Source organism: Phoenix dactylifera, chromosome 6 (assembly GCF_051530095.1).
Source record: "Phoenix dactylifera cultivar Ajwa chromosome 6, Ajwa_hap1_PhDact_Kaust_v1.1, whole genome shotgun sequence".
NCBI classification, from domain to species: domain Eukaryota; kingdom Viridiplantae; phylum Streptophyta; class Magnoliopsida; order Arecales; family Arecaceae; genus Phoenix; species Phoenix dactylifera.
In genome coordinates this window covers 30,277,431-30,292,556 of record NC_143195.1, presented here as the reverse complement: position 1 = coordinate 30,292,556, position 15,126 = coordinate 30,277,431, and the positions used below count along the sequence as shown (strand labels likewise).

At 39.3% G+C, this 15,126-nt stretch overlaps 1 protein-coding gene across 1 annotated transcript; it reads right to left on the bottom strand.

The window, feature by feature from the left end:
* Positions 1-5,963: 5,963 nt before the first annotated feature.
* LOC103702765 (subtilisin-like protease SBT3.3) lies at positions 5,964-10,206 on the bottom strand. Its single transcript, XM_008785325.5, has 10 exons — positions 9,864-10,206; positions 9,578-9,669; positions 9,398-9,495; positions 9,162-9,317; positions 8,461-9,074; positions 8,270-8,334; positions 7,314-7,577; positions 7,110-7,224; positions 6,795-6,966; positions 5,964-6,704 (listed from the first exon to the last, which is right to left on the bottom strand). The coding sequence occupies exons 1-10, from the start codon at positions 9,969-9,971 to the stop codon at positions 6,163-6,165; spliced, it is 2,226 nt and encodes a 741-aa protein (XP_008783547.5). The 5' UTR covers positions 9,972-10,206; the 3' UTR covers positions 5,964-6,162.
* Positions 10,207-15,126: the final 4,920 nt, after the last annotated feature.

The following is a 15,126-nucleotide window of genomic DNA, read 5'->3' as shown; positions in this document are numbered from 1 at the left end:
GCACGTGCGACGCACGTGATCAACACTATGCTGAAAGAGTCGAGAAGTTACATACATCAAACTGGCCCAGCCCGTCCGGCCTACGAGCCCCACCAGGGCCCACCAACGAAGGCTGGGCCTGGCCGGCCGGGTCATATTTCCTCAGGTCTGGACTTAAGGCTAAGTCTTCGATACAAAAAGGCATATTTACCATGACTAGGGCTGAAATCAGGTCAGATACAGATAAGATACTAACATATCCATATCCATATCCATATCTATTTTATTTGATGAATACATATACAAATATTAGTTGATGCAAAATTTGTATCCATATTTGTTTTAAACGGATACAGATCAAATACCAAAAGTATAGATATAAATACGGATACCAATCGAATAATTAAACTTTATAATCATAAAGTCGAAAATATTACTAAGTGGATAATAAATCAAGTTAATAGCATATTAATATGATCATTTATTTTTCTTAAAAACTCACGAATGCTATATAAAATTAAATAAGGATACAAATAGAATCGAATATTCAGATATGGATTGGATAGTCGTTTATCTATATCCATATCCATTTTTCTTTGATGGATATAGATACGGATATAGATATTAGTCGGATGGTCAAATTTCTATCCATATTTAAATAGATTTGAATACAAAAATAGATTCAAATATTATCCGATCTACTTTCATCCCTAATAGTCATGGCCTTTATTTAATCCAAGTCATTTATTTCATGGTGTAATGAGTTACAACTGCACCATTAGCATTTCTAATTTTTTCTTCAGGAAAATTGCGGTCCTCTATGTTGGTTTCAAAACTTTTGGTAGGTTTCTCTCATTGTCCTTTTTTTTTCTTTTCTAATTCCATTTTATCAGTCAACTATTCCAGCAGTTACATTATTTAGTACAATATTATCTGCAAATAGGCTCATCCTTGAAGGCCTTTATTTAAAAAACCAGGCCTGATGTCTACAAAAAAGAAGAAGGGAAAAAAAAAAGACTTGAAATTTCTCTCATGCCATGTTTTTCAATTATCTTCCATCCAGATTACATGCGTAACATATACCAACTGCAAAAAGGACTAATTTTAAAATGGTAGTCAAACAACGGACAGGATTCGCTTACTAATAATGGGCCTACTTTTGAAATGGGCCCCTTTCTTTAAAATGGGCCTACTTTGTATACCAAACCTTGAGGATTGTCTGATATACATGCATGCAGGTACTATTGGATCATGGTTGTGGCTAGGTATAGATTTTGTGGGCGAACTTGCTCCTAGGTGAATACTAGCACCAGTGATAGAAATATACTTAAGAGTCATGGAGCAAACTTCAGATAGGTAAACTAGCCTGGATTGGCCACTTGTAGACTAGGGCAATTTAAGGACTGTTGCTCGGGTCAATTTTCAGATAGAACATGCATAATATTTAGAAAATATTTATGGTGCTTTCGTGGCAGTGGATTTGCATTGATTTTCTTTGTCGGGTGGAATTTGAGGGATAAAGAATCATGAAGCTGTACTTGTTATTTATTGGAGAAACAGGCCAAAGCCAAATTCAGTGTTGAATGATTATCATATAAGATATTAGACTCAACAAAAGGCCTTAGAATTGTATAGCCACGTATATATTCCATGTATTGAGAAAATATCAAATACACTATCTAGAGAACTTTTCGACCGATAAATTAATTTTAAATATTTAAAGAAAGGGTTCCAGTTGCACATCCTCTTAACAAGCATACGGTAGGATCATCGTGAAAGAGAGAAAAGAAAGAAAGAAAAGAAACATGTAGATATTCGGAGAAGTTCATAACAAGGATCCAATGTGTTATGCCACGGTAACAGATTGAGACTATTAGTAAAATTAGAAAGGGTTTGACAGATTGACTCCAAGGATCCATCATGAATAATTAGAGAGTTTACATGATCTATATTGAATTAATGGATTTTCCCTATACCCAAGTGTTAATGTGAAGATGGAATAAAATTAATATGCCATCAACTGTCTATTTGACCTAAATCTTGTCAAACCTAAGTGATTCGCTTTTAGTCAATTTTTTTTTTGTCATGCTAGTATCAAGATGCAAATGGGCTGGGTTAAGCCGATGATATGCGACTTTCACTAGGCCAGGATGGCCCTACAATCTGGCCCAAATAATATAAAATCTGGTCCATTTGGGTTGATCAACTCGCATTTTGTTAAAAGGCCATAAAGGTCTTTTTGGGGTTTTGCGTCATAATCTGGAAGTGTTTTGGTTGTAGCATGTAACTTATTGTACTATCGGTAGGCATCATATAATGTTACCAAGTTTCTTCCATTATAAGTTCAAAACTAGGGTTAGTCACCCTCGATGGTGAGGAAACTTCATGTACTCGCACAAGTGAGTGATTTGGAGGACACGTGTGTCCATTCTTATATCAGGTTTTGTGTCGGAAAAATCTGAAAACCGGAAAGGAACCAGTAGGGGATACCCAAGACTATAAAAAATATTTTCGTACCTTCCTCTTCTTCCATTTCTTTTCCCAGCCCTAGTCTGCGATTTTTGTTGGCCACACTGTCTATCATCAAAAAAACATTTCTATTCACCAACTTTCAAAATCTTTCATCCAATATTGAAGCAGAATTTATAAATAATTTGACATCCATAATTTGATTTTTGGAATAAGATATGTTAGGAAATAAAAAACTATTATTATTATTTTTTAATAAAATGGAAAGATTATATACTACTAGTATGAATACATTTTACAAAATCAAAAAATAAAACATCACATGACAGAGAAGGAATAGATACAGATTCAGGCCATAATGTAACATTAGAGTGCTTAGCCACGTAAAAAACTATCCAATCCATAGTGGCTATTCGTCCATTGATATGTATAAATGGCTAGAATGCAGTGCAACTCATAGCTATCCTCAAGACATCCATTGGTCAGGTCTGTCTCGAAGTCCATCCAATAACAATCGTCGAATCGCTCTTGAAATGAATATGGTTAGCCTTTAGGACAAACGCTGTATAGTTGATACTATCCCATACTACTCTCGTGTCTACTTCAGAAACTGAGATGAATAAAATATTACTTCAGAAAAACCAATTTGTATGCTTTAAGGTTGTGTCATTTTCATGACTTCATCTTGTATTTTGATTTAAAATTTTCAAACTAGTAAAGTTAATATATTCTAAAACATGCACGACTGTCAAAATGAGAAAGTAGAGAGTACAGATGGTTAAGAGATGAGAATGTAAGTACGAGACATTCCACCAAAAATATATATATTTTTTAAATTCATGATTTTAAGAGTTTTAGGAGATTTGGTTGCAGAACCAAACAAGCCATTATTACAATATCATGACGTAACATGAGAAGTGCACATAAATTCATTAAATATCAAGACTTTCTCGGCATTCAAAACACCTTGATTGCTCATATTGAGCATCATTGCGCGAATCTTGAAATCGACTCCTTTAGCTAAGCTAGCAATGTATATGACCATAGGCTGGGTCCTGCCTAGTGATATTCCAAAATATAGTGACATAATCCATGATATTCTGACAAATATGGTAAGTATAACAACTTAATATCTTATCTTAAAAAAAAATAGTTAGAAGATATTATTTAAATTTATTAGTTTTATATAAATATCTAAAATTTATCTAGTATATAATTAATTTCGGATTAAATATACGGTCTCATGGGTCCTCGTAATAAGATAGTTTCCAACTTTGATGGTAACCTGCCGCGGTCCGGTCCGATCCAGGCAAATCTACCTGGGACACAAGTCCTCTAAATGGAGGCCACACGTGTGAACATGGATGAATGGATATCCATGTCAAATAGACGGCACAAAAGTCACTTGCATGTTGTGTCGTGGCTACAGTCCTTTTCATTTCGATCCCCACGCAGCACTAGAATGGCGTTTTTGGCTTTGTGCACTAAGAAGATGCCTCTCGTTTTGGTCAACAAAGTAGATGCTCTATAGTGCTGTTGTGGGGCACGGGGATTGGGTGGATTTTGAAGTTGATATGTGAGAGAACTAATTTGAATGATGACTTGGTGCTAGAGGCACTAGGTCTTCTTGAAACCCTAGTATGATAGAACAAGTAGTTGATGACTTGAGCAGTGATGCGCAATATCGTAAGAACTAATGCCATTGACTAATTTTGAGTTTTCTCTCCATGTAATAGTCGATATTCCTTCGATATCTCAGAAAAGTCAACTAGACCTTCGTCAACCTGTGTAGATGAAAGCATTCGTGGGGTAATGGTTAGACTTTATACTCTCAGCATGATAGTTTACGGCATGAGATAATGCAATTTGTTTGATTAAGAAGAGAGATTACTTGCTAATCGTTAGTTATAACATTCGTGATCTATTGATAGTTCTTAAATAAGAGAAAAAAGAACCATGTGCCCGTACACTATAATCTAGGCCATGTATGGATTGTGCTGAGGCAAAAAGTTATTGTAACAAAACATATAAGTTTGTAAGCTTGCAACAAGGATTTAGATAGAGTTAGCTTGCTTAAGCCATAAACATGAACTGTCACAATGGCATTTTTCCAATCCTGACCCAATTGTTAATTAATTTTATTTTTTTTCACCTCAAGCTTGAAATCTTTTGCTTATATTGTAATATGCTGTATAGCTATGGAGTGATTTCTTTTACAGTTGCGAGATGAAACTTGATTTGCCATCTTTTTTAAAAAAAAAAAATATATTGTGAGACATGAAATTAAGTTCCTACCTATTTAATCTCTTTAAAATTATTTGCATCTATTTATAATAACAATCAGTAATCTCTAATGAAATGGGATGCATCCACTCCCACTTTTTCTTAAAAAACTTTGGTAATTTACAATTGATCCTCTATTGTCTATAGCGTTCCCTGTTTTCTTATTCTCTCCGGCCTTTTTTAGTTTGCCCGTGTCTTTTCTAGGCACCTCCTTCAGGAGCTCCTTGCGTTTGTGTCATTGAATATTTTAATGAAATGTTGGTGCAATATCACCCCTTTTGGGGGGGAAAAAAAAACATTCCATTGCAATATAAAAAGGAGTGTTGATGTAATATGTCTGCTAAATTATTGTGTGTACTCATTCTCTTGGCTATTTGGCTTTATGGCTGAAAGTGAATGTCACTACTGCGATTGAGACTTGAATGGTAGCTGATGGCCGCTTCATAGGTGACTCTGAGAGAGGAGAAAGGACTTTTACCAACCAAAAAAAAAAAAAAAAAAGGAGAAAGGAGAAAGGGCTGCTCCATTGTGAAGCTGTAGAAGACAACAGTATGCCATGTAGTACATTTTGTCAGGAGAGCATTTGTTTTATATATTAGTACATATTTTTTCTAATAGCAAACAGAGCTATAATCTAGTTGTTGCATCCCTCTTCCGTTGGGAAGAAAAACCCATTTGTGAATCATAATATTTATTTTTCCAAGTGTTTGAAATAAATAGTTCTTCCATTATATATAATTAGCATCCCCCTGTTATTTTCAAAAAATAAATCTAATATATTAAGAAAATAACAATTTTACTTGTTGATTGTGGGCAGCTACAACGGTTAACTAATTGTAAAATGTGTCCTGCAAATTGACCTATAGCCTTTCAGTTGCACCTCCCTTTCTTGTTGGAGGGAGTTGTGTTCCAGCTTCTAGGGGTGCTTCTCAAGATGGGTAAATTCTCTAGTCATTATGTAAAATTATTGGATTAGAGATCAGCATTATTATTTCTCTACTTTTATGCTCTACTTCTTTTAAAAGGTTAATCTTTAACCATGATCAAATGACTCTTATAACAGTTTTGGCTGATAGTTGTTAACAATACTTAATGGCCAGGGTATCGACAGGAAAAGATAAAAAACTAAGAAGCCATTCATGTAAAATACAAAATCACAGGGTCATGCAAAGAAAATCAAAATTTTCAAGCGGTGTACATGCATTAATTGCAAGTGAATAGTCGCTCAAAGATCCAGCAAAGAAATTTATTATTCCATATATGTTTCCAAGGTAAAAACCTGAGTAGCATACTAATATATTATATTTTAAAAGACTTGAAATCCAACATTAATAGTTCACACAATCTTAGAGAACCGGTAAAGATTCTCTTTTATTCTTAGCAACCTGTTTTATTACATTCTCCAACAGGTTGCGCAAGGTTTAGAATTTTTTAAAAGGTGTCTGCATAGAAGTCTTGGATAGTTGTGCGAACTGCGATCGGACTCCTCACAGAATGACTTCCATCATGCCAAGTCAAGCTTCCGAAACCGTAGACCCCTTGCTCCTTGTGAGTTGGCATGAAAGTGACAGTAAAAGTCCGAACCTTGCTTCTAGCATTGAAAACAAGAACAGAAGGCTCCACCACCATCTTAATGCCGGGCGGGATTTCAAGTGCTTGCTTGTAGACTGCGTCAACCTTGCCTACATTTGTGACAGTTCTCTGAACCATCACAGTTTTTCGAAGATTAGGGATGGCAATTGAGGGAAGATTCAAGTGATATAAAGGTCTCTGTTTGGTGTTGCAGCCACCATGCAGGCCGAAACGACAGTTAAAGAACTCGAGGTACTCTTTAGGATTGATGTCATACACAAGGCCAGGATCCATGGCTTTGTTGGGGTTGATTTGACCCCCACCATAGTCAAAAGGATCGGCAAGCTTACGTGGAACCCCCTCTGCCACTATTGGCTGTCCATATCCATCGGTCACGGATGCTTCATGTTCAACATCAACCATGCACATGTAAGTGCAATGCTATGTCAAAAAGATGAGAGACGTAATTATTTAGTTGAAGTCCATGGTACCTGTAGTGATAATTGCTGATTTAATAGCTGCAGGGGACCAATCAGGATGCGATGATTTCAGCAATGCAGCTATCCCAGCCACATGAGGGCATGCCATGGAGGTTCCTGTGTCAAATCCATACGAGTCCCCTACCGCGGCCAATATGTTGGTTCCAGGTGCAGCAATATCAGGCTATTTAAATTTCAAAAAAAAAAAAGACACACACACACACACACACACACACACACCATGTTTTAATGATAAAAATGGGATGTAAACTATCAAAGAACTACAACAAAAAAATAGAACGATAGATGGGCTATGCTTGAATGTACCTTGAGCAATTCAGGGTATGATATACTTGGCCCTCTGGAAGAGAAGGATGCCACGTTGGGTGATTGCACTTGCCCAACAACACTACGCGTTGGTTCTACCTTCACCATTGGTTTCCTGTAAATCATCATCAACTATTAGATCTTTAGAGAGCTCCTAAATTTGTCTCGAAAAGGTTGAAGTTGGTAACAAGCGGAGAATATCACCTCGCAGAATCCATGTAGTCTTTAATTTGCTGCCCAATCGCGAGGTCTACCGCAATGCATGGGAGACCTTGATATGAAAGAAGATAATCCATGAGGAATGAAGTGTAATGCGCAAAAATAACACCCTTGCCCTGAGCATTCAGCACGGTTTCGATTGCTGTGGATATGACTTCTCGTGGTATGGTTGAAGGCACATTTTGCGGATCGAAACACAGAACAAACTTCCCATCTACGTGAGTACCATTCAAAGACTCCTCGTCACAGCTGCCATGAATTTCCCAGCTTTCAGTCTGAGTTTATACTTTATATAGTAGCAATAAATAATTTTTTCCCCTTCGACTAAAGAGAGAGAAATATTCTTGTCTGTTAGGGTTTCAGAAGTCCAAAAAGTCTTTCGTCCTTCATCAGTTTGTTTCTATCTAGGCCCATATGTCGCTTTCTAATGACCATTTACAGTGTCATATTTTTCTTTAAAATTTGATTTGGGTTATCTCTCTATCATTCTTATGGGTGGACAAAGATGGGACTCATCATACATCTCTGTTTTTTCTTTCCCTCTCTAAAGTTTCATAAGGTCCCTTTTGTGTCTTAGGTTTCAATGGAAAATTTTACTTTCAAACAGTTTTGAGTGCAATACATGTCAGACTTGAGATTCATATCTTTATTAACTAACCTTATCTTTTAAGAAAGCATTAGCAAACCTTTATCATTAACTGAAGCCTGAAGGTCTCTGCTGTCGTCAATAAGTTGTGGACCTTTCTACCCAGGGAACAAATTTTATAGAACCCAAGTCATATTGGCGGTTTTTTATAGATCCAAAACAAAAAAAAAAAAGAAAACTTATCATCCACTCTTTTTATTTTATCCCATTTCTCCCTCCCTGATACATTGCATAACTATACGGACATTGAAGCTAATGTCATACTACAGAGGCCAAAATTTTGTTCCTACCATACCTTTCTCCATAGACTAGTTCTTTAAACTGGTGGTCTTTGTCTGGTTTGTAGAATGCTCCTTGGCCCTGCCAAAAAAAAGGACAAAAAACCTCATACTTCTAAAATGCGAGCGTGATACGTTACTTTAGTCTACGGTCTTACATATAATACAAGTCTTTGAAAAATCGCTAAACAGAGGGGCAATCTCATACCACCAACTTTTGATTGTTTCCGAGGGTGATGACCGTGGGAAATGAGCGGTCGATCGAGCTTGCTGCTACCGTGATGACCCACGGGACGTCATTGTTAACAGTCTGTGGCACGGGGCCCTGGTTTCCGGCAATGAAAGCCACCGTGATCCCCTTCATAACTGCAGGCAACGAACCAGCAGGATATCCATCTCCATGGAGCGACAGGGATATGACATCCACACCATCATGTATAGCATCATCAAATGCCTTGAGCACCGTGGAGTCGGAGCATTGCCCTGCCTGGCCCCAGCATGCCTTGTATATGGCTAGCCGAGCACGAGGGGCGCCTCCTCTTACCATCCCCGCACCAAGGCCGTGGAAGCTTACGCTATCCACCGGCACACCAGCTGCAGTGGAAGCTGTATGCGTCCCATGAGTATTGAAATCCCGGGGAGACATGTATTCACCGACGAGGTCCTCCGCCTTGACGCCTCTGGCATAATATCGAGCTCCGATGATCTTTCGACTACAGTTGTTGGCACCAAATGTAGGTTCTACCACGCACTTACCTTTCCACCGTGATGGTATGGGACCATACCCATGGTCACTGAAGCTTCTTGATTCTGGCCATATGCCTGAGAAGCATACTTTGGCATCAGAATATTCTATTTCCCACTAATCATTAGAAAAGTTTACCAGACCTTGGTTGAAATGGGACTGACCTGAATCGATAACTCCGATGATCACACCATCTCCATATTTAGCCTTGGGGAGTAATCCTGTAGGTTGGTGATAGTGTAGTCCAAGGTAGTCCCAGCTCCGAGTCGTTTGAATTCGATGCACTCGATTTGGCATCACGCTAACGACTTCAGGCAACTCTGCCGAAGAAAACACGCACTAACAGCTTATATCCAGGCAGCTCAATTTAGATGCTACTTGATGACAAAACACATCAAACCTGCAATATTCTTTGCTTGTGATTCTGTAAGCATTGCGGCGAAGCCAGAAAATCCATGCCTATAGCTGTAGACAATTGATTGGAGAGCTTCCTCCTTGCTGGAATGCGACGAGCTTTGTTATAATATCTGAAAGAAAAGTTTTGGCCAAAAACAGACAGCAGCCCGTGAAGCAAAGCTACCTCCCAAGAAGAGAAGCGAGCATCTCATGGTGCGATGCGGTGACGAGGTCAGGGTCCTCATGTTTTTTTTCTCCCAAGTACACAATGTACACCTGATCAGAAATCCAGTAGTAAAGAACCACTTATTCTTTTCTGGTTGGCCATAGTGCACCACGTCTACATATTCTTTTATAAAATGAGAACGGGTGGGATTTAAACAATCCTTCATCTACAGAATTAAAAAAAAAGGAAAAATCTACGAGCCCATGGCATTAATTGCAATGAGATAATAATTCATGAAACTTACTCTAGTTGATTCTTTATTTGATGCTTCGAGTCCAGATAACATCTCCTGGGAGCTAAGCAGAGTTAAGAATGCTAGTAAAGCAAACGAGAGAGGACGCTGGGAACCCATTTTTTTCAGTTTTGGGGAAGTGATACGCTAAAGCCTTATTTATAGGCCAATGGCTGCTGCTTCGGCAAAAATGTGTCGGTATGGATAATATAAAATCATTAGCAAATTGGAGAATTCACTTCTCTGGTTGCCACACATTTGGTAGTGGATGATGCCGGGTGACCATTTGGTGGTGGAAAGGCCAGGGAGGTGGGATGTCTTCTCTAAGTTCACACTCGTCAGCCTCAATCATTGCAGATCTTTGTCGTCAGCAACGACTCTCTTCTTATCTAGATATTGTCTCATATTCATTGACAGCATAATTCTACGGTCAATTTTGTTTAAATCTTGCTCACAATTGTTACTTCCCTAGATTAGTTACAAAGGATATGTTTACGGAATGAAGGCATTGCTGCCAATCACCGGTGAGATTTATGTTCAATTCACGACACTGATGTGGCAATCAGCAATTGGTGCGAGGTACATAGGAAATGGAATCTCCCTATGGTAATGAAATCTCATTTTGGAACGATGCTTGGGGAAGCGACGAACCATTCAAAGAAACCCAACGCCATGTCATCTCGCAAAGAAACCCAACACCACGGTCGCTGAATTCTTCAGCGCCTCCAATCTCAATGAGATCGATAAGGCTGAGTAGCAGAGGGAGAGAAGAATACGATAAACTTACCTCCCTATTAAGAGACCAGGCGCTATCAGAGGAGGAAGACATTAAAGAATGGCGATGGAGTGACTATTCTAAAGCCTTCTCAGTAAAAATCAGCCACGATTTCTTCATCCAAGAGGAAGAATGCCACACTTTCGGAGAAAGTGGAAGCCTTTGGCTGGTCCTCGACAACGATCTTTTAGAAGTAACGGTCCTTTGAAGGAACTCTGCAACTTATAAAAAATGGCCCCATTATTAATGAAAGTTTATTCCTGCAAGTAGTCTCTGCTTCTAGATTGCATTATTTCTTTGTTTTTCTTCTATTCCTCTGCGGGGCAAGTCCTTGTTTGTTTGAAGAACATCCATTTGGTGCCCTTAGTATGACAAATCTGTCACATATTACGCCGTCTCCAATCACGGCTAGTTCTCAGTAACCATTTTGTCCCGGCTTGGCATACGCATGGTCTTGTTCCATGCCCAGGTTCCATCTTTTGGATTGGGTTGGTTGGGTCTGGGTACACATTCTCTATTCATTCAAGAACTGGTCCTGCTCAACATTCACCAAGGTTTGGATCGAGCACAAATTAGGTCCAAGTATCAAGTAAATATTACCATTGGTAAGCTTAAAATAATTTTATCAATAATAATTGTAAATTAAAATCCGTAAATTTTATGAAAAATGTGAAGGGTTCGAAGAGTTAAAATAATATGCAATACAATTTAGATAGGATTCAAGTCAAGTCAGATACGTAGAAATTAGTTTTGTATATATCCTGGACAATTTATATGATCAAATCATAGACATAAGTCCGCATTGAGGTCCAAGGAAAGACTGGAGCTCTATTGGGCAAAATCTCCTGCACGTCCTTCTTGTTTTGCATGAATTGGTTTTGCTTATAGGCGTTTTGAACTTTTTTCATCTGTTTTCTGGGTTTCATGTCTTACTCAACCATTTCTCTTTAGTAATTCTCTTCATGCAATTGGTAAGATCAGTAATTTACACATACGTTGTGCATGTCCGGTCCTTCTCACAGTACTGGAATTGTTGTTCGTTCTGTTGGCAAAATTCATCCATATGTTGTTGGATAATGCGAATTCATTAGGGCAGTCAAATATGCTAATATTTAGCTATGGAAACACTCAACAAGGGGCCGAAAGCCCAGTTAAATAGTGAGTATTTAGGTCAGCTTTGGGCCGTGGTTACAACGAACCACCCACCAAGATTTGGGCCAGGCTCTTCTGTAGCTTCAATTGAGACCATTACATGGGACATGGCCTAATACTGCCTAGATCCACTAATTGGGTGGCAATGGGTCGGATCAGGTTGGGTTTAAGTCGGATAAGACCAAGTTCAGGTCAAAAAAACTTTTAACCCATAACCAAGCTATTTATAATTAAGTTGGAAAATATAAAGCCATATCTAACCTATTATTATATATAAATTCATGTGGCCATGCCCATCCACCAATTCATTTAAATTTTTGCTCGCTAATCATACCAATAACTAAAAAATAAAGCAAAATATGATATTAAAAGGTCACATACAACAAAATTGAATTTAATTTCAAACATATCATAATAATCATGGTAAACATAGAAATCCATTAAATGTGATAGGCATGAACTAATTAAGGATAAAACTAGATAGAATTCAATCACATATTCTAAAATTGTGTAGTTTATCTTATCCGGCACTTTTTATGATTTTTTTTTTTCCCTTTTAAATGCCAACCAACCACCACCGAGGTGGTAGCATGGTGGGAACGAGGCTTTGATTCAAAACGCGGGCGTCGATTAAATGTGGGGACGGCATACTCCTCGTCTGGTTTGCCCGGTGGAGTCGCTATCTAGTTTGCCTTTACTTAGATGGTGCTGGCCAGCGGGGAGAGGGCCCAGTGGGAGTTGCTACGCGGGTGAGGTTCTCCTCACCCTCCTCTTCCCTTTCCCTAAGCAAGAAAAAAAAATGCCAACCAACCAAATGGAAAAAAATAGAGAAGTATCAACAATATCAGGTCTGAGAGTCACTGATTGGATCATCTTGGGCGAGCCATTGGGTTCCGAGGTTAAATGCCAAATCCGTCCATTTATAACCGGGTTGATCCGGAACCGACCCATGCAGACTGACTGAATCACAAAATCATGCTTACTAGAATTATACATGATCTAAGCGTTAACTCATGCTTTAACAACAACATCACAGTCCTCATTGATTGCACCACCTCCATCATGAAGGCAATCGAAGTTCAATTCTCTGGAATCATCTTGCAAGGAACCGAAAATGCAAATCTTCCTCTGTGCGGCCGGTGCCAAGCTATCTTGCAAGTGTAAGGCTATTAACATGCGTCCTGATCCATGGACATGGCCCATACCTCAGGTGTTTGATCTGTATGCCCATTTCCAATGCAGCGGACTCACAACTACGGCAATTCAGAACCCAAGATATCGCAGGGACCTGCCAAACTCACAGCAACAAATAGAGTTCAAATGTCTCACTCAAGCCCGCCCTTTGCTTTCCATTCTTTTCTTCTCTCTCTTTTTTCCCCCCCTCTCCACGCTAACCATTAGGACTTTGATACTCCAACAAAACCAAAAAGTCCAGAGTAGTGATCAAAATTGTGAGCAAAAAACATATAAAACCTTTGGTCTACAAAGTTAGAATGCTGTAGCACGAAGACAAACATACATACATATGTATATAAAGACATATATTTGTACATGCATGCACAAATATATACATATGTATAACCAGACCATTCACAACGCAAAAGGCTAAAGTATAACCGAAAATATATCAAAGGCTAGCTAGGCAATGGCATTGGTGTTATACCAATCGAAGTCACCACCCACAACTCGCTTTTTGACCCAAAATCCGGCGAAACAATTTGCAAAAGGCTACGGGTTGTCGGCAAAAAAGGACTTTCAAACTCGGGAACCCAATCCTAAGGTCCAACTTGGAATAGTTACTGGAACAGTGCTTGCTTGGGACTGTTGAAAGTTTTCAACCATGGCCATGTACCCACCCGGCAAAGTTGTTGGACCGAACAGTGTCCTAAACAGGCAGCACCGTAACACTAATGCCAAAAGAATACGTAAAAGATCTACTTCAAAGTGTTTTAAGCCACCTTGCTGACTATTTAATTAAAAATAGATCAGATAACAAGTCAACAATTTAAAATACATTGCGTAAAACTACTTTGCTGCTGTTCTTTAAGTATTGGATCTAAATCATAGCATCAACATGTGGTGCTTATGATAACAACTCTTATAGCTAAATTTATAGATAGGCTTTGTTGTCGCCGAATTTGGGCTGAAGTCGGAGTGCAACTCGGATGACCCTCAGGCCGGAGAAGAGCTGAGCAAGCTGGTCGAGGTGCAGGAGTTAGATCTCCTCTGGATGTGGCTTGCAAAAAGTCTGCTTGCCGGATAGTTTTCGGCGAAGGACCCTCCGATGCCTAAGTTAGAATAACGAGGCAACAACGTGGAAATGAGAGAATTTCAATAAGGATTGGTTTCCATGAGTAATATTACATGCGTACCTAAGTTCCTCGGGATGACCCTTTATATAGGGAAGACCGATTTGTCATTACTTGGCCTGATGTAGCACGCAATAATGGCCGGATAATGGCCGATAGTATGACCAAGGTGTGCGTGCCAGTCTATGTGGGCTGTGGGTAGTGTTGGTAGGGCGTAGGCTGTGGTGCTGAACTATAGGCTTTCCTTCGGCTTATCAATCCTTGTCGTCATGTGCTGATCGTTCCCTTCGGCTGATGGCTCCTCGGTAGATCAGCTTCTCGGCCAGTGCAAAGGTCAATCACTTCAGTTGGTCGGCTGCTCGACCGGGGCTATCGTTGTTCTCCTTGATTTATGTCCGAGGCTAAAGAGGTTGGTCTAGTGCTGAGGTTGAGGTGCCCAATATTTTTTTCAACACTTGCCGACTTTCGAGGTTGAGCTGCATCTTAGTTCGGATGATAGAAGTCAAGTTGTCACTTCGATCGAGGGCAAGACTTTTGTCATGGGCAATAAATGCGCCAATCTGTCTTTATGAAACGTTGATGGATCTAAGCCATCCCAAGACGTCATCATTATGGGGTGACTCCAAGATGCTATTAATGTAGCGATCTGGTGGATTGTCCGCGCCGTACCCCAAGCTGACACATGGCTCGATCTACTTGGGTAACTGAATCGATCCTTTGATTGGGGTGCCTGCGCCTCCATATGAGGGTGTCCCCCACTTTCAGCCTCCATTTTTGGCTTTGCTTGCTCCTTCGTCCGAGTGCTCAAGTGTCCAAATTTTCAGGTGGTTCTCCAGCGAATCTTTCAATCCACCAGCACTAGCATCCTCCATTTTTCTCCATTTTTTGGTGGGTTTTCACTTTTTGGCTGCTCAGCCTTTCTTCTTGTCTTCTCCCTCACTACCTTGTCCTCTTCTTCATCTTTTTATTTATTTTCTTCTTTATTTCCCCCACCATGAGCGACGGTGAGGTTAATGCCTCGGAGGGGAGTTGGTCGTCA